Genomic DNA, 20,721 nt, shown 5'->3' with positions numbered 1-20,721 from the left:
CTTTAAAGGTGCAGTTTGTAAGAATTTTAGTTGAAAGCATTAAAAAAAAATCTGAACAGAACAGAAACACTTTGGACATTATGACGTACTGCGTTGCAGAGATATCTACTGAGGTTAGCATGCTAACCAGCTAGCACCATCCCAGTCCAACTTTCCTGTGCAACAGTGCAAACACTCCCCAGGTGGTCAGAGCTCCCAGTCAGGACCACTAGATACACGGTTAACCGAGCTAACTAGCTAACAGCAGTTAAAGTTAGCAGATAGCACAAATACATCTTGCAGACGTGGGCCAGATGAATAGAAGTGACGTTGGGAAGACGTAGCATCTGATTCTGGCGTCTGGGCTGCAGATTAATGCTCAGTATCAGCAAATACTCAAAATTCAGGTATCAGGAAGGAAGAAATAGCTTCAGTAAATCTCTGAAAGTGTCGTTCCAAACGGTTTCACTTCGCGTTGTGAAAAGCAACGAGAAGGAGACGCGATGTCGGTCTTCATCAGAAATATTTGTGTGACGAATACAAAAAGAGTTCAGACACCTTCTCACCTCCAGCTGACCGATCACTGCGAGTGTCAGATTGTCTGTTTGTAAAGTGACAGACATGGCCGCCTCTTCAGCTCATTTTTGAAAGGTTTGGAGGGAGGAGGCTTCTCGATCTATTCAACCATCCGAAATGCGCTCCTGAAGAAGCTTTTTAACCCTTCTATGTGTTTCTGGATTCCTCCTGTCTTCACCTTTTTCTAAGCTGTCCCGTCTTTTCAGATTTGGGATCTCAGGGCTTCAATTACGCTGGATGAGCTGAATGGAGCCATTTTATGTTTGTTTTTTTCAGTTGGCTCCATTAATCTGCTTAGAATCCTCAAAAAAGACGCTCCCTATATGTGCAGAACTTGCCTTAGAAAATCTTGTTTTTAGGTTTTCTTCAGTATCAAAGCAATCAGTGACAGTTGTCTGTAAATCCACATACACACTACAACCAGGAGGTGCTAACAGCTAATTCAGCAAACTGCACATCCCTGTTTGCAAACTGCACACTGATATCTCTGGGTGGACAATAATTCTCCTCTGGCTGGAGGAAGTGATGCGGCTTCTCGCGGCCAATCACGTCGTGCCAGGATCTAAAGTTCTGTCGCAGCCGAGAGGGAAACGTGTCCCGGTCCAGAATTCATGACTCTTTGCTGGTAATAGAAATAATATAGAGTATTTAAATATTTGAGAATATTCTGTGTCAGAGGTGTTCTGGTTCTGGACCTCCTGGACCAGACTCTGGTGTTTTCTACCATCAGCGATGAGCTTCCTGCCATCTCTGCCTGCCATGATGAATCTGGGACGGATGCTGCTGAGAGCTGTGCCAGCTCACGATGGACCCGCTGACGGCTGCCTGTTCACAGTCCTGTGTTTTATACTTATTCATGACGACCAACTGCTGCTGGAGGTGACAATGTAATGATATTATCATCAACAGAGTGAATGTGTTCATTCAGTTGTGTCCATATATTCAAACTGTGATAGGAGGCTGCTCGCCAAATAGACAACACGCCAACATCTACAACTGATAAATCATCAGTGTAGTTTTATTATTGTATTTTATTCACATATCACATGTAAAACTTTTAAAGGAAACAGCAACATTCAGAAAAAGTTCACCTAATTTTGCAAAAATGTCTTTATGTTCACTCGAGGTGGTTTTTGTCTTTATGAGGAGTTAATGCACTCAAAAAATTAAGATGTTTATGTCTTAGACTGCATTAATTTAATTTAATCAGACTAAATCATTTCATTCATACACATTGAAATGATCACATGGAAGGTAATGTCACACCTTTTCTTAATAAGTTCTTAGATGGCAAACAGCTCAGATGATTGATCAGGTGTTTCCACTCTGAGAGGAGGAGACGAAGAAGACAAAGAAGAATAAGAAGAAGACGACGAAGAAGAGGAGGTCGCAAACTGGGAACAAAACTTTCTTACAGACCAACAAATTGAGCCTAAAACACCAAATACTGACAAAACTATGAACAAAACGTTCTGTAGCCTCAAACAACAGACTGAACCTGCCGTGTACAGGTCGTCAGTCTGAGGCGACAGCACGGTTTGTTTTAACGGAAAGAAACCAAGACAGGAGATTTTTACTACTGTGTGAAAGTATGCATCACACACACACACACACACACACACACACACACACACTCCACAGTCACCTGAATATAGTCTGTATTCCCGTGGTGTGTCCATTTCCTGTTCACTCCACACTGCAGTGAAACACAGCGCTCGATACCTGCACAGACCTCACAGACATCATGACCTCTGGGAGCTGATGTTGTTTCTGTTAGCGCTGCATGTTGACACCCAGAGGGACACCAGTGAGGTCCAGTCTGTCTCCGTCCTACAACCCAGTACACACACAGATGTTATTATGTTATAGATGTTATTAATGGTATTAATAACATTAACGTGTAAACAGTTTGTTATAATTGTACTCTGGTCAGTCGTGTCCAGCGGCTCCTCCAGATGTTTCGCTGTAGACGTGATGTCACAGTCACATCAGTTGGTAGAAGACCAGTTATATGTTTTTCCTACCTGAACCACAGAAGCTGTTAGAATAATTTGAATCAGAGATTGTTTAAAAAGCAGTAAAATTACATTTTACAACACTATTGCTGAACACACACACACACACACACACACACACACACACATGTTCATTATTCTCCTCAGCTACAATGAGAGTATAATGATGGGAAGAATACTGCATGTAACCTCCATTTTACACACACACACACACTGTAGCCCTTATTCCTCCAGAGCTGCCTGCCTACATCTTATCATACATGTTCTGCTGCGCTCGTTGGAGCACATGTGGTCTTATAACGATGTGAACACACACACACACACACACACACACACACACACACACACAGCGTTGTTAGTGCTCGTGTGTGTGCAGACTGACTGGTACAGAAACGTCAGGAGGACTTACAGTCAGGAAAAGCCTGAAAAAAGATACGAGGATGTTTATGTGTCACATGGACGCTACAGGATGAAATGTAAAGAGACAAGCATCACAAGACTGTGAGAAAGACGACACAACCAATGTGCAATGTAAAGATAACAAACAACATGTGAAGTATCAGAACACAAAAGCAGAATATCCAGTAAAAATAGAGGTTTGTTCCTGCTTGAAGACATTTTCAATTTAGGTTTGTGGCAATTATTTTTATTTTAACAGTTTTTGGGCCTAAACAGGACTGAGAGCACAGTGAACCACACACATTTGAAAACTGAACCTAAAGGAGCGTGAACAATCTGAATGAATGAAAAGTTTCAACATAGCGGTGCCGGTTTGTTGTGATGTGGAGGGAAGACGAGCTAAAGGTAGAAGTCAGAATGCAGCTGAGACAGTCGGAGGAGGACTACATGTTGAAGTTGATGGACGAGCAGAGGACAGAGGAGGACATGTTTGAAGCAGATAATTTCCTCTTGTTTGCTACGTCTCGATCTGTCCTCCACCCATCGATCCTCCTCCTCTCCCTGTGGACCACAATCTCCTGCGCCTGATGGAGTCGAGAGGAGCCACCTGTGGCCCCGGCGCTCTCCAACCCTCCTCCCCTCCTCCCCTCCCCCCCTCCTCACCACACCTGTTTATGATTTCGTGTTTTGTGTCGCTCTTCTTTCCTGAACCTCCATTTCTCTCCTGTTTACTCTCCCACACCGTGTGGTTTTAATAACACCCGTCCTCCTCCTTATTCCACACTCTCCTGTAAACGCTCGCTTTCCTTCCTCTTTCATCACGTCTTTGTTTTCTCCTCATCCTCTCGCCCTTTTATTTTCACTTGTGTGTGTGTGTGTGTGTGTGTGTGTGTGTGTGTGTGTGTGTGTGTGTGTGTGTGTGTGTGTGTTATTCACATGTAGAGAAACGGCTGACTTTCATCTTCAAACTCGTCTTTGCTCTCCATGTTCTCTCTCTGCGTCCTGCAGAGCCTGTTTTCTTTAATAAATTACCCAGCAGGTGTGTGGGCATGAGCGCACACACACACACACACACACACACACACACACACAGTGACAACCATACAGTGATGGAAAAAATACTCAATCTTTTAATTTAGTAAAAGTACATTATTAGCATAAATATATATATATCTACAGTACCAAAAGTAAAACTACTCCTTATGTAGAGGGCAGAAATACAATAATGGAAAAATGTCCAATAAATGTAGCAGAGTAAAATCCACCAACTCTGGTACCTTGTACCTTTAGGCTCAGTAACTGAGTAAATCTACTTGGATACTTTCCACCTCTGCAACCGTGCATCTGTGTTTGAGGGGAAATATGTGGAAAATGTGACAGAAATACATTAACTGTGTGTGTGTGTGTGTGTGTGTGTGTGTGTGTGTGTGTGTGAAAGAGAGAGACACAGAGACAGCACACTCATATATGTGATACTACACTGCCACCTTGCGGACAGGAGGTGTCACAGTATTATCAGCTTTATGCAGTGAAAGTATCAACAGTTAACTCCGGCTGCACAAGTAGAATCAGCTTCATGCAGTAAAAGTATCAGAAGTAGAAGTGTCAGTTGTTAAAATACAGTAGTATAGTCAGCTTCATGCAGTAAAGTACACGTTATGCAGTAAAGTGTGTGTCTGTGACTGATATCTGATTCTGTGACATCATCAGATTGTTCAGACTGAAGCGTGTGTGTGTGATGTGGTTCTGCATCTCAATCAGTGAAAAAATGACTTGAGTTTGGTGTGCCAGGTCGCCCCCTCAGTCAAAACGTAGTATTTTCATTTTTTTATATTGTTTTCAGTCTATGATGTGTTCAAAACAACCCAAAACTCGGAAAAAACTCTACTGACTTGTTAAAACCATAATGAACAGTTTTGGAAATTCAAATTCCGAGTTTCCAGTGGTCCTTGAACCCATCACGCACCTTACGTTATGTCGTCAGTGCATCATCCCGCCGCAAGGAAAAAAAACTCCAAAACAAACTAAGATTTTCAAGCGCAAGCCAGCAGCTATATTTTCATTCAGAATGGACAGCAGCAACAGGAGCACCGGAGAAGCCTAGGAGCACCTGCCGAGGCCAAATTCGGAGCAGGAGCGGTGCATTCAGCGGCACAGGGAGGAGAGTGAACTGCCCGCCAGCCCGCCGGCGCCCACGGCCTCTGACCCGGTGCACCGGGAGCGGAGAGCCATCGCACTCGCAGCAGCAGTGTGGTTTACCGGAGGACCTCGGAGTTGACAAGCCAGTTCAAGTTCGTCTCAAGCAGTTTCCAAAGAAGCAACAGCATAATAATGACTGTAAACGGTCGTTTTCGGCTAATTGGTACAATGAGAGAGACTAGCTTGAATATTCGCAGCAAGCAGACGCTGCAGGAAATTTGGAGGGAGTGACTGTTTTCACCATAACTGTGTATGCTAATTGGAAGCATGCTAATGATAAGGTAAAGGCTAAGGCTCTACTGAAAGTAAGAGCTGGTTATTTTATCATCTGTATTGTTGCTACTGTTTGTGTTTGTTACCAATGTGGTTATTGATCATACGCTGTTGGACATCACATGTTAGATCAGCACTGTCTGATCTGTGGAGTCTGTTTTTATGTTGCTCTGGGTTACCTGGCTTGTTTCTTGCTTCTGATTGGCTAGTGCGGTTATTCAGGTTTCTTAACGGTTGGGTTAGAATGAACGTTGTGTTAGTAAAGCAGGTATATTTACTTGTGGTAGTGTGTTATTGTAACTTGTTTCTTATCACGTATCTGTGTGGCTTAGATAAAACAGTTGGGCTGCATAAGTTTTCTCACACTATGCATCACGTCACAGCATGAGCATATCACACCCACCTGTGATATCAGTGAGCACATGGTGTGAACAACACCTTTGTTCTTTGTTCTCTCCTACCAATGAAACAAGTGGTGATCCTCCATCTTGGACCCGAGTCCAACCCTTCGATCAGCCATCTTGTAGTCCCTTTTGATCAGCCTTTTTGTTTGTAGTCTTCCTTTGTCCATGTCATGCTTTTGGTCCTGACACACACACACACACACACACACACCTGTATACAGTACATGCTAGTTAGATTGTGTGTTTTCATCTTTGTGTTAAATAAAAGACTTTTGAACCTTCATGCTGTCTGTTTAATATTGTGCAAGAGTGAATGTTGTCAACCTCGACTCTGTCAAGGCCTCCAAAGTCATTCGACCATTAGAGCTGTTATGGTAATTTTGGTGGTAGTTATTAAGTTAATTATTAATCACTGTTACAAACAGTTTAGTACCTTTGTATGAGACTGACTTGGTGAATTGGCAATCTTTTCCCTTCTTCAAGGTTGGTGCCTCGAGGTAATCTAATGCAAATTGGATCTTATTTTTAATCATAAGTAATGACTATCAATCATTAATTATCATTTATTGCCAAATTTAACCCCGATTCCCTGTAATTGTTGCATGAAGCACTACATATGGTGCCCCGTGTGAGGCAGTGTATTGTTGGCAATCATTCATATTTGTACAATATTAATATCAGCTGGTTTTTAGATTCACATCTTGAATTCTTCAGCCAAAAGTCTTTACATTTAACCCCACTAGTCTACTACAGGAGTAGACGTTGATTTGTACTTACAAATAGTTGCAATGTGGTGAGATTTGATTTGTCAATCAAATGTATAACCCATTTGATTAATCAAAAATCTTTTAGGTTGTTAACTGCCACTTTGACCCATTTGCTATTGCTGCTATCGATTCAAATTGGAAATTGTATAATGTAAAATGCAGTGACAGAAGGAGCTGTTAAATATAGAAATAAAACTGTATTTAATGAGTTTAAAGGTTCATTGTTAACACTGGAAATATAGTTTGAACACTTTTTACAAAAAAAATACATGTCAAAAATATGTATCAGTATCAGGCCTCTGATATCTACCTGTTTGGTTAATTTTTTATAATTCAGCAATTTATACTGTCCAGTTTTTGTTTTGTTTTTTTGTTTACTAACATTACAAGGCATCAAAAAATTAAATTTTATTTTTTTTTCATGATTTATTGATATGACACCAAACTTACCCCCTTGTGTAAGAACCAACATGTTTAAAAGGTCAAATGTTGTTATGTTAACCTGTGAGGTCTCTGCTGTGTTGCCAGGTTTGTGTGTTTTCAGTAAAAGGTGGACTAGTTTAGTTCAGTAGAGTCTCGTCAGTCCACACAGCAGAATCCCTTCAGTAATGCAGTGTTGGCTCCCTCTGGTGGTCACTACAGAAAGCATCTTTAATGAAACCTCAGTTATAACGGTGCTGTGTGAATCTGTGTCAGACTCAAAGTGTTTCAGTAACAAAGACAAACAGACGTTTGTTGAACAAAGATTCAACAGAGTGAAAAAGCTGCTGATGATCCAGGGAAGACACTCTGAACAAACTGATTTCATCAAGCACAGGTTTTATTAATGATTCACTGAACACTGCATCAGTCAGGACATGACTTCATGTGTAATAACACAATATATTACAATCACTAAAATATGGATCAACATGTTTCCACTGTGTCATCTGACAGATTTTACAAGCATGAAGACACATGAAGGAACCAGAGAACCAATCAGATCAGAGTACAGTAGATCACATGACTCTTCAGAAACACTCAGGACTCAGAGTCCTCTGTACAGTGATGAACATGACAAACATCATGTTTGACTGCTTTATATGAGCATAAGTATGTCAGTGATGTGTTACTGAGACTTGAGTCAACATCAGAGTCACATCAGAATAAATCACATAAAAACACATTAGATAAACCTTCAACATTCAGTTCACACAAAGAAACTAAAGACAATGTTGTGAAAAAGAAATAATCACAGATGGACAATATTCAGATTCTCAGTTCATCTTTATTATCTTATTACAAAGCAGAGCCTCCACCAGCATCACAGAGATCTGAGTGAGGAGAGGCCGTCTCTCCTCAGTTCTTACAGCACTTTGAGATAACACATATTAACTGCAGCCAACAACAGGATGCAAATGATTTCACTCAAGCTGTTATTGACCTTTCTTTACTTGGTCGTTACATGTTCTCGTCTAAAGACACTTTGTTCTTCTCTCATCCAAATGTCACAAAGTGTCAAACATCCACCAGCTGCACCTTGACCTCCTCCACACATACATGCTGCTGTTATTAACACTGTCACAACACTAGGGCTTTGACATCGAACTTCGGTATTCGAATATAATTCGAATATTAAAAAAAAAAAGATATTCGAACGAATATCGGGCAGCTTCTAAATATTCGAACCTATAATAAGCATTATTTTTGGTAAATGTGTTTGCCTGAAAACATAGTTTTCAATCCAGATTCGAGGCTTTTTTCAGCCTGTTTTGTGAAACGCGAGCTCATGAGCATTGATCACCTGGGGCTTCTGTACTGATGACGTTATCACGTCGTTAGCGCCTGACGCCTGTTTACACTCTTTCACAGAAAAACAATGGCGGAGCAAAAGGCTGCGAGTGCGGAAGGAGAACTATACACGCCGGAAAATTTAAGGAGTAATGTGTGGCGCTTCTTTGGTTTCCTGAAACAAGGAAAAATAATGAGAAAGGACAAAGTTATTTGTAAAATATGTAACACTAAACTGATCGACCACTCCACAACCAGCAACTTGAGAGCCCACCTGTCAACACTTTTCTGTCTATTGATTGATACACTGCCCTCTGGTGGACAGAACATAGAACAACAGAAAAACGACTTTCTTTTGATACTAATATAGGTCTTACTGGAGGCATTTAATGATCAAAATATTATCAATAAATATTCGAATATATTCGAATATTAATATTAATAAACAAACGAAGTTCGAATATGATTTTTTGGGCAAATGTCAAAGCCCTACACAACACACAGGAAGAGGTTTAACCCCCTCCAGGCTGAACTCCTTTATAATGACTTTACTTCTATTTAGTTTCACAACAACTTCAACATTATAATATCATGGTGGATATATAAGACACATCTATTCACACCAGCAAGAGCATAAACATGTGAGCAAAAGCCTGATTATATTGGAGAAAAACATGATTATAACAGCAATGTGCAGCACAAATAATGTGTTTTTCTACAACAGGATGTGACTTTGTGTTAAATGAGTGATATAGAGGAGGGAGCTGTTGTATTCAACATGAAACACCAGGGGGCGTCCTCACTCCATTTAATGCAGAGCTGTTAGCTGTGGTGATCACATTTCAATGTTCTCATGTAGTTATCACATCAACACTTTATAGAAACACACTGAACAACATTTTGTGATGTTTCAACATTTGTATCAACAGTGTGAAGCTGTTTTCTACACTGTCTGCTCTCTGTCGTGGTCTTCACTCACCTAGTATTGCTCCTTTAAATGCTTTAACTGCTTTAGCAGCTGATGTTAGTTTATAAAAGCTGCATCGCAGCGCTGCTCTAAATCCTTTATCCTCCTCCACTCGACTCTTCATCTCTTCCAGTTTCTGGATCTTCTCTCTGTCTCCTTTCACCGTCATCTTCTCAATCAGGAAGTCCAAGTGGGCATGAGTGGACACTGAATCAACTTTCAGGGCGATCTTCTCCAGATTGACAACATGCTTGAAGGACTCCTCCAACATCTGATCTCTCTCTTTCTCAAGTTCTTTCATTTCCCTCTGTAGATTTTCCAAAAGGCTTGTTTTCTTGTCATAGTCTGGTTTCTCCTTTTCATACTTCTCGTTCAAAGCTTGTAGGGTCTTTTTAACTTTTCTTGTCTTGGTCACATAGATCCAGTCTCCTTTCACATGAGCTGACACAGGACACCTCCCGGTACATGAAATGCAGCGGCCACCTTCCATGACCTTACAGTCCTTTGGACTCCAGGCCACTGTGCATCCAGGATGGTGACAGTTCTCCTTACAGACTGTACAGCAGGTAGCTCCTTTATAAAACAACCACCCCCCAGCACTGATAGTTTCTTTCTCTTTGTAGATCTCATCAACTTCTACAGTGAACTTCTCATCTTTCTTCATCTCTTGTTCATGTTTCTTCAGAGCTTCCTGGGTCTGTTGGATTTCTGTCTGTTTTAGTTCAGTCAACTGAATCCTCTCTTTCAGGTTTTTGATGCAGGCTGTCAGTCTGACTCGTGAATTCAGAACATCCACAGTTGTCTTCAGCTTTTGTGGTTCAGTTTTTTCCAGGAAGTCTGTGAACTTCTTCAGACCTTTAGTTGTTTTTGTAAATGCATGTTGAAGCTCATCTTCTGGGTCCTCTGTCCTGTCTTCATGCTGGCAGTTATCAAACAGGAAGTGAACAGGCTGCTTCTTTTCATCTTTGGCACATTTAATGTTTGCAGCCTCGAGAGCTTTCAGAGCAGTTTTATATGTCGTACTACTCGAGTGTGTGATGAGGGCAACGATGTTCTGCTCCACGTCTTTTCCAAACAGAGACACCACTGAATCAAAGACGTACATCAGTCGGTCATCCAGACGATTCTCAGTTGCTTTCAGCACCAGACCCACTGCATTAATCTCATGAACTCCATCTGCTGAGCAGAACCAGTCTAATAATCTTTGACTGATGATGACATCACGTTTAATCCCTCTGGTGTCTCCGTATCCAGGAGTATCGATGATGGTCAGAGAGTAGGGCAGAGTTTTACCTTCAAATCCAAAGATCTGGTACACGATCACATCTGATGTCTGACTCTGTATTTCACTTCTCTTCTCGTCCTCTACAATCTGAAACCAGACCTCGTCCTCCCACTTCACTCCCATGGTGTAGTTGACCAGAGCGTTGATCAGAGCAGATTTTCCTGTTCCTGTTTCTCCCACAAGTAAGATGGTTTTGTTTGTCTTGTTCAGATCTTTTTCACCAAGAGTCATTCTTCTTAGAGATCCAATCTCCTCTGTCTTTGGTCTCAGCTGGTAGACAGCAGGAGATCCTGGACGGACAAGAAGACTGTCCAAGATGATGTCCTTGTATTTCATTGAGCCTTTTGTTTTCCTGTAGAAGAAGGAGATCATTTAAACATTTAATTTCATGTACAGACTTCAGCCTCCCCTCCTTCTACGTCTCAACATGTTATTTTATATTGATTGTGAAAAAGCTAAATCAAATGAATCAGAATAAAACTAAATAAAACTTCTATTTACTGATTGGACCAGAACAAAATGTTACAGCTGTGTATTTAAAGTGTTCTGGTGTTGTAATGGACCTCTTCTGATTGTGAGAAGGTATTAAAACCACTCTGAAGTCAAACACATATAATTCAAAGTGATTTACAGAATGTATTAAACAATAAACAGGGTTTACATCTTTAAACACTTAAATCAAATCAAACATTAGAAACTATTTGAAAATGGTTTCAGGTGAAAGTTAGTTCAAGTTTTAAAGGCAGAACTTTGCTTTAAGTTTCCACATTTAGCTTCATTAACAATAGAAACATGTAATAAATGGTTTTCTAGCATCCTGTGATGTAGCTGTTAGCACAGACGGATCAGTGGACCCGCCCATCTACAATACATGAAGTCTACCACTGTGCATTAACATGTGATGAGTTCACTCAAGCTGTTATTGACCTTTCTTTACTTGATCGTTACATGTTCTCGTCTAAAGACACTTTGTTCTTCTCTCATCCAAATGTCACAAAGTGTCAAACATCCACCAGCTGCACCTTGACCTCCTCCACACATACATGCTGCTGTTATTAACACTGTCACAACACACAGGAAGAGGTTTAACCCCCTCCAGGCTGAAATCCTTTATAATGACTTTACTTCTATTTAGTTTCACAACAACTTCAACATTATAATATCATGGTGGATATATAAGACACATCTATTCACACCAGCAAGAGCATAAACATGTGAGCAAAAGCCTGATTATATTGGAGAAAAACATGATTATAACAGCAATGTGCAGCACAAATAATGTGCTTTTCTACAACAGGATGTGGCTTTGTGTTGAATGAGTGATATAGAGGAGGGAGCTGTTGTATTCAACATGAAACACCAGGGGGCGTCCTCACTCCATTTAATGCAGAGCTGTTAGCTGTGGTGATCACATCTCAATGTTCTCATGTAGTTATCACATCAACACTTTATAGAAACACACTGAACAACATTTTGTGATGTTTCAACATTTGTATCAACCGTGTGAAGCTGTTTTCTACACTGTCTGCTCTCTGTCAGGGTCTTCACTCACCTCATTGTTGCTCCTTTAACTGCTGATGTTAGGTTATCAAACCTGTACTGCAGCACTGCTACTAATCCTTTATCCTCCTCCACTCGACTCCTCATCTCTTCCAGTTTCTGGATCTTCTCTGTGTCTCCTTTCTCCTCCATCTTCTCAATCAGGAAGTCCAAGTGGACCAGAGTTGACAGTGAATCAACTTTCAGGAGGATCTTCTCCAGTTTGACAACATGCTGGAAGGACTCCTCCAACATCTGATCTCTCTGTTTCTGATGTTCTTCCATTTCCTTCTCAAGAATTTCCAAAAGGCTCAACTTGTTCTCATGTTCCTCCTTGTTCTCTTCATACTTCTTCTTCACGTCTTGTAGGGTCATTTTAACTCTTCTTGTCATGTACACATAGATCTTGTCTCCTTTCACATGAGCTGACACAGGACACTTCTTGGTACATTTAGTGCAGTAATCATCTTTCATGACCTCACACTTGTCAAGACTCTTACATTTGCATGGATAGTGACAGTTCTCCTCACAGACTGTACAGCGAACAGCGCTGTTTTTACACCACCCACCGATATTTTCAGTCTCTCTGTAGCTCACAGGAACTTCTACAGTGAACTTCTCATCAGTCTTCATCTCTTGTTCATGTTTCTTCAGAGCTTCCTGGGTCTGTCGGATTTCTGTCTGTTTTAGTTCACTCCAGTGAATCTTCTCTTTCAGGTTTTGGATGCAGGCTTTCAGTCTGATTCGCTCTTTCAGAACATCCACAGTTGTCTTCAGCTTTTGTGGTCTAGTTTTTGTCAGAAAGTCTGTGAACTGACTGATTCCATCCGTTGTCACATCCCATGCACTTTTTAAGGCAACCTTAGTTTTCTTTGTTTTCTCTTTGCTCTGGTGGTTATTGAACATAAAATAAAGAAGCTCATCGTCCTCGTCTTTGGCACATTTAATGTTTGCATCTTCTAGAGCCTGCAGAGCATCTTCAGGTGTCAGACCATCTGAGTGTGTGATGAGGGCAACGATGTTCTTCTCAATGTTTTTTCCAAACAGAGACACCACTGAATCAAAGACGTACATCAGTCGGTCATCCAGACGATTCTCAGTTGCTTTCAGCACCAGACCCACTGCATTAATCTCATGAACTCCATCTGCTGAGCCGACCCAGTCTAATAATCTTTCACTGACTGCAGCATCTTGTTCAATCCCTCTGGTATCTCCATATCCAGGAGTATCGATGATGGTCAGAGAGTAGGGCAGAGTTTTACCTTCAAATCCAAAGATCTGGTACACGATCACATCTGATGTCTGACTCTGTGATTGTCTCTTCTCGTCCTCTACAATCTGAAACCAGACATCGTCCTCCCACTTCACTCCCATGGCGTAGTTGACCAGAGCGTTGATCAGAGCAGATTTTCCTGTTCCTGTTTCTCCCACAAGTAAGATGGTTCTGTTTGTCTTGTTCAGATCTTTTTCACCAAGAGTCATTCTTCTTAGAGATCCAATCTTCTCTTTCTTTGGTCTCAGCTGGTAGACAGCAGGAGATCCTGGACGGACAGGAAGACTGTCCAAGATGATGTCCTTGTATTTCATTGAGCCTTTTGTTTTCCTGTAGAAGAAGGAGATCATTTAAACATTTAATTTCATGTACAGACTTCAGCCTCCCCTCCTTCTACGTCTCAACATGTTATTTTATATTAATTGTGAAAAAGCTAAATCAAATGAATCAGAATAAAACTAAATAAAACTTCTATTTACTGATTGGACCAGAACAAAATGTTACAACTGTGTATTTAAAGTGTTCTGGTGTTGTAATGGACCTCTTCTGATTGTGAGAAGGTATTAAAACCACTCTGAAGTCAAACACATGTAATTCAAAGTGATTTACAGAATGTATTAAACAATAAACAGGGTTTACATCTTTAAACACTTAAATCAAATCAAACTTTAGAAACTATTTGAAAATGGTTTCAGGTGAAAGTTGGTTCAAGTTTTAAAGGCAGAACTTTGCTTTAAGTTTCCACATTTAGCTTCATTAACAATAGAAACGTGTAATAAATGGTTTTCTAGCATCCTGTGATGTAGCTGTTAGCACAGACGGATCAGTGGACCCGCCCATCTACAACACATGAAGTCTACCACTGTGCATTAACATCTTCAAGAGCTGAGCTGCTGAAACCTAAAGCCGCATCTGAAGAACACAAAGAATAATCTTTACAACTGAATTCAATCACTGTCACCAGAAACTCGGGACATCATCAACAGACGCTGACACATCCTCAGTGCAGAACCATCACAGGCTGAGATCACCACAGTCCCCCATCCTATCACTGCAACAAGCACCGACAATCAGAGACACACTTTCCTAAACCTGAAACCTGATTACACTTGTCTTCATCTACAAGGAAACTGCAGCCACTGCAACAATACAAGGGACACACAACTCTTTACCATCCACACACTGGTGACAAGTTTCCTATGAAACAACTCAAGAACTGCAACACAACATCAGTCATTACATGCTGTCAGAGAGAGAGAGCACTGAAACAACACATCTGTCCACACAAAAGCCATTAGTACAGGAAACATGGCAGAACCAGAACCAAACACTGTTCTGACACTTAGCAGGGCTCTGCAGAACCTTTGCACTTTATTAGGCTTGAACACGTAACTCTTCCAGCCAGAGAGGAAACCTACTGAAACTCCTCTCATAGAGAAATGTCCTGGATCTAAAGACTGAACACGACGACACCTGCTGGACTGAACAGGGATTTCAGTTTGAAATGTTTCCTCTGAACACGTTTCATAAAATGGAAACATGAATGTTAATATAAGAATCTGTAGCCTCAGTTTAACTGTCAGTTGTATGAAATCTGCCACCTTCATATTGTGAGTCAGTCATATGAAGAGAAGATGTATATAATCACCATGTGACTGTTTAAACCAATCACCTGCCAGCCCCTGTACACCAACGACATCACTTCCACTTTCCTTCATGCTCTGATGAGTGTGTGTGTGTGTATGTGTGTGTGTGTGTGTGTGTGTGTGTATGTGTGTGTGTGTGTGTGTGTGTGTGTGTGTGTGTGTGTGACTATATAAAACTATATAAACTCTATGAATCACAGTGGGATCCTCTCAAACATTCATTACCTTATTCATACACATTTAAAATCTCACAGACTCCAATAAAGCAGCTCAGACATTAATTCTACATTTACAGTTCTGATCAGTTGTGACGGCCGCTGTCAGAGTCAGAGAGTTTCTGATGCATCGCTGCCTCCAGTTATTGAACAGAATATTAGAAACACCTTTCAGTACCACAGAGTCCAGTACAGAAACACACTGACTGTGACCTCAGTAATAAACACATCAGTGAGTTAACAGCTCTGAAGGTTTGAACAACAGCTGACTGACATGTGGCTGAGCTGTTGTGTTGTGTTGCGTTAAAATGTGTAGTTGTTGTGAATGAGGAGAAGGTGAAGCTGCTCTATGAACAGCTCATGAATGATGAGACAGTAAAACAGCTGTCAGTTATAAAACATGTTGTTAGTGGAGACGTTATGATTGTTGATGAATACTGAACATTAACACTCGATGCACAAACACTGAGTGACGGCACGTTATGTTGACCTTCTTGTTTCAGTCACATCTGCTGTATGTGAAGTGTTTTGCTGCTGATACAGAAATGTTTCAGGTCTGACAGTCACATTGTTGTTGTGACTTTTACATGAAGTGACTCGAGTGTTGGTTCAGACATGAGACCAACATGTTACATTTCTACCACATGAACATGAAGGAGTGCATGTGTGTCTGTTTCTCTGCAGTCATCATGTTGACATCAGTGTAGTTGTGTTCAACCTTTCTTCCACTTCTTCAACATTTACAAACTTTATTTAACTACAAGAAAACAACACAACACAATAATTACTGTTCAGCTGAAAACACTGTGACCTCCATCAACATGTGCTGCTGTTAAAGTGATGCACATGTCACTGTGTTGTGCTCTGTATAGACTGCTGTGTGTATCTGTGTCTATAGCTGCACTTTACTGCATCTGTCTGAATCTAGTTTTAAATTCAAAGGTCGACTATCGTCTAAAAGTTGAGTCATACCTGTTTGAGTCAGTTCTTCCACAGGTCTGTTTTGGATCAGGTCTAAAATGTTGAACTGTTGCAGACGTTTATAACTGTGTTGCACTAAACTTTCCATCATCTTAAAGTAGTTTGACTGTTGTTAGATCCTGAGTTCACACCTGTTCAGGAGGTACTGGACCAGCTCTCTGTGATAAAGGGTTAGGTCCCTAAACCTACAAGGTGTTACTTTAATATGGATTTAAATAGGGACTGCTTAAGCTGGTAGCGAGGAGACTCTCCTTGCTTCTCACTGCCTACGTCTGAACGTCTACCTGCTGCCTCTGGCTTGGCACCCGACTTGAATAGCCCTTGAATCAGATACGGCCACCAGCCACGCCCGTTAACGACAGCTCTCCTCTCAATGATCTGAGACCTTGGTCTGGTGCTAGGATGAATTTTAGGGGCTTTTTGTAAACCCTGAGGTTTAAACCCAGAGCTCTTATATATTTCTTAATCACTTGTATAATGTCCTTTTACTTGCAGATGGTATATGGCCAGTGTGAAGAGACCTCAACTCTTTTGACAACCTGAAATGGGAGCTAGTTCAATCATGGAAGTGGTTTGGCTACAAGAGGTCAGACATCCAACAAAGCTCAATAATGTAAGAAGAATAATGTAAGAAGAGCAGACGATGAAGGCTCATGAGGAGCACACAGCAGCTGCTGGTGATGTAAACAGCATGACTGAACCGAGCAGCTGGAGCATCCACAAGCTGCTCTCCAACAGTCCCTGTTATGTTTTTTGATTCATGCTGTGTCACTACTGCACTATGTGCTGCTGCTGCCACCTTGTGGTAATAGATGCACACACTATGAATTAGGTAGTCATCAATCTGACAGCAGCTCACTGGAAAAGAATGGAAACTGTCAATCAGTTATGGGTGCAGTTATCCTGTGAAATTGTTCTGTTTGTTCATATCTGTATGTGACTGGTGAATAGAGCGTATATAATCCTTATTTTGACTTTATTTTTCCATTATTCTATTTTTGTCTTTGTCTTTTTAACTTTTATCTTTGTTTCCCTCTGCTTTGACTCCTGAGCTGCTGTATCGAGTGAATCTCTCCAGCGACAGATCAACAACGTTTCATCTTCCTTCAGCTTCTTCTTCGACACGTTAAAACTTAGATGTAACTCCAGTGAAACAGCAGAACAGAAGAATCATGTGAAGAACTGTTCAGGCTGAAACACTGAAACCTCAAACATGTGCTACCATTCACGTTATAAACAGTTTGTTGTTCAGTGTTTAACCTCCTGTGTGTACATGTGTGTGTAGTTATACTTTACTGCATGTTGTGTTTACTCACCCTGTTGCCATGGTGACAGGTAGAGACAGCTCCACACAGTGAGGGTGAACGGCTGAAACAGGTGTTGGTGTCTGGATGAACAAAAATAAAACTATTACCTCAACAGCATTTTCATTCATCGGTCATGAAAAAGTTACACAATGGAATAATTCCACATCATTACAATCTGTTGGTTGGTCGACATCAGAGTTCATAGATCAGCTGCATGTTGGGCTCCCACACTGGTGGCCCGGCTCACTGTGGGTCTCCAGCTAAGAACTGAGCCCAGCAGTCTCAGGAGCCCTGGTATAGTAGCTCACGTCTACTGTTGTCTACGACTCTGTACTCACACACAATATGACGGATGATGGATAATAATGATATGAGGGACTGAATCTGATGAATCTGTTGTTTTTCAGACCAAAAATGAGACATGAACTAGGCTGAAAAACAGCAGAGAGAGGAGCGTCTCTGATTCCTGTCCACAACACAACTATACAACTTAACTCACTGGTTTGGTTCAACTGGATCATATTTAATGAAGAAAAGGACTCAGAGATTTACAGTCTCATGATGGACACATAGCTTCACTTGTTACTTAGGTATGTAGCTTGATTAGCCGTGCGGCTAATTAGCTCAGTTAGTTATGCATCAAGTGAGGTCAGTTAGCTTTGGAGCTAGTGAGCTCAGTTAGCTGTGCAGCTAGTGAGCTCAGTTAGTGATGCATCTAGTTAGCTCAGTTAGCTTTGGAGCTAGTGAGCTCAGTTAGCTGTGCAGCTAGTTAGCTCAGTTAGCAGTGCAGCTAGTTAGCTCAGTTAGCTGTGCAGCTAGGGGTTCCATCAGTTGTCTCTGCTGGGCCTCGACTCTCCTTGGGAGTGTTGGCGTCTACACCTCTGCCACAGGAGCTGTGGGCCGCTGGTAGGAGGAGGTTTTCAGGCCAGAGGCGAGAAGAACCAGCGGGGAGGTGTTATTGTGGATCCCACTGCTTTTCTTGCTGAGACTCGCCCTACTCTCCTTCTGATTGGCTATCTAAAGCAATGCGATCACTAATTATGCAGTCGGGAGAGTCGGCTAATAGGACCACCAAATGTATGGTTAACTAGCTAATGGCAGCTAACGCTACATACAGCAGCAGCTAGCGGTTACTTTTAGCAACAGGTGGATCCATCTGTCCATCAGGAGACATTAATCACTCAGAGTTCAGGCAGAGCAGCTGGAGGACATCAGAGATGGTCGAGCTGCTGTAGATCACTGAAGTGAACCTGAGAGCGTCTCAGGTTTGTTCTGGAGACTGTTCCACCTGCAGTCCTGATCTACTGTGCTGTGACTGACTTTGAATAACAACCTTCTCATTCACATAATGAAGATGAAATGCATCAAGAATGGAAATACAGAAATAAATAATAGATAAGTAAATACATTTTAAAATGAATAAATGTATTACTACAAATGGAAACTTAAATGGAAAAGTAAACAGACAGTTGAATCAATACCACGGTACATAAATACAAAAACAGATTGAAACATTTTATAATGTAATTAATGCCTACATTTATTTTTCATTATTAATTATTTATTTCTATTGTTTTATTTGAACTCCGTCAGTCCTCCATCCTGCTTCAGCCCGGAGCTCTTTCATGCTCATGAACGTCAGTGAAACAACTCAAACATTTATTGTGTTGTTGTGTTGAAGCTGTTTTATTGGGCCGTCATCAGTGCACTTCTCTGCTCGAGACCAAAGTCATTAAGGCAAGAGATTATAAATCTCTTCCAGTGTGAACTGCATAATGTCATCTTGGAGTATGTTGTGGATCTCCATATTACTGTGGTTTAGTGATGAATTAAAGGTTTTATGATTACATACCTGAAACAAACTGTCAGGAAACTTGAGTTTCTCTGCAGCTCTCAGTTCTCTGTTGCATTAACATCATTATCTTTGTAAATTGCATTTTGCTGATGTAGTTGAGGGTTATGCATTTATGTGCATATACTTTACTTTTCACTCACATGACAATCCTGTACATTACAGACAGAACCCGCTCGGTGTGCATGAATGTGACTACGAAGCAGGCTGAGACAAAATATCACAGGAAAGACAAACCCTCCCTTTTGAGAGTATCACATGCTTTTAAATGAACTCATTTCATTTTCCAAAAACAAGTCAGATTGCTCTTGGGCACCACTAAAGAGAGCCAGTGTAGCACCAGTGGTACCACAGTGTGAGAATAGCAGGTCTCGACTAAGTTAAGGGCTCATAACACTGATGAACAAACATTTGCAATCGAGGTGTCGCCTCAGAGTCCGTTCACAGTGAAGGAGGCTCACAGCTTGTGCCAGAATCAAGTAACATTTGATTTGTTAATATGTACGCTCCAAATGTACCGTAGCCTAGATGAACCGTGTGTTTCTGATCCTGAGGTGAAAATACAACCGTTGAGAAACTTTAATTTGACAATAGGACATAATATTGCAGTGAGACATCAACCATCAGCTCAAAGGTTAAGTGTGAGACCCGAGGTCTTCTAGATTGGTGAAGCATTTTAAATCTGAAAGGGAGAAATTATAATTTTCCTCTTCTCGTTATACATTCACGAAATAGACTTTTTCTTGATTTCTTAAACTCTTCTGCAATCAGTGGTTATTTGTTCATCTAGAAATATAAATAATGATATCAAGCTTCATTTTAGGCGTCTTAAATGATGCCAAATCTAAAGTATTTTATCATTTTCTTACCTGTTGAAGGCTTCACGAAGCTGTCTGATGCTGAGGTGGGACACAGAGCAGATTTATATCAGCAGGGAGGGTGGACACTCTGTGGCCACGTGATTTCACAGAAACACTTTGACTTCAAACCAACAATTAAACAAGTGGTGAAGGGAGGGGTGAGAGTTACAGACGGACATGTTTACAGCTGTGGACCTCTTTATCAGTAGGAAGGGTGGACACGCTGTGGACACATGATGTCACAGAAACGGTCTCAGAAACAGAAAACTGTGTCACTTATAGACTGCAGTGAATTATTAATGACCATATGTTGGCTGCTGTATCTCAGTGCTGTATTGGGACTGAATAAACATCACTTATTGTTAAAGATGTGATTCTACTACAGCCTGTATATCCGTCTAAAGTGATGCGGAC

At 41.1% G+C, this 20,721-nt stretch overlaps 1 protein-coding gene across 1 annotated transcript; it reads right to left on the bottom strand.

Moving 5' to 3' along the window:
- Positions 1-7,860: 7,860 nt before the first annotated feature.
- Positions 7,861-20,356, bottom strand: LOC311275251 (uncharacterized protein). The gene is made up of 4 exons (XM_084383617.1): positions 20,317-20,356; positions 17,605-17,675; positions 12,187-13,776; positions 7,861-10,986 (listed from the first exon to the last, which is right to left on the bottom strand). Exons 2-4 carry the CDS (start codon positions 17,613-17,615, stop codon positions 9,354-9,356), a joined length of 3,234 nt encoding a protein of 1,077 aa, XP_084239743.1. The 5' UTR covers positions 17,616-17,675; positions 20,317-20,356; the 3' UTR covers positions 7,861-9,353.
- Positions 20,357-20,721: the final 365 nt, after the last annotated feature.

The sequence above is a fragment of the Pagrus pagrus genome (genome assembly GCF_965226575.1).
Source record: "Pagrus pagrus genome assembly, chromosome: 19".
Taxonomy (NCBI): domain Eukaryota; kingdom Metazoa; phylum Chordata; class Actinopteri; order Spariformes; family Sparidae; genus Pagrus; species Pagrus pagrus.
The sequence above is the reverse complement of the archived record's forward strand: the minus strand, read 5'-3'. Positions and strand labels throughout refer to the sequence as shown.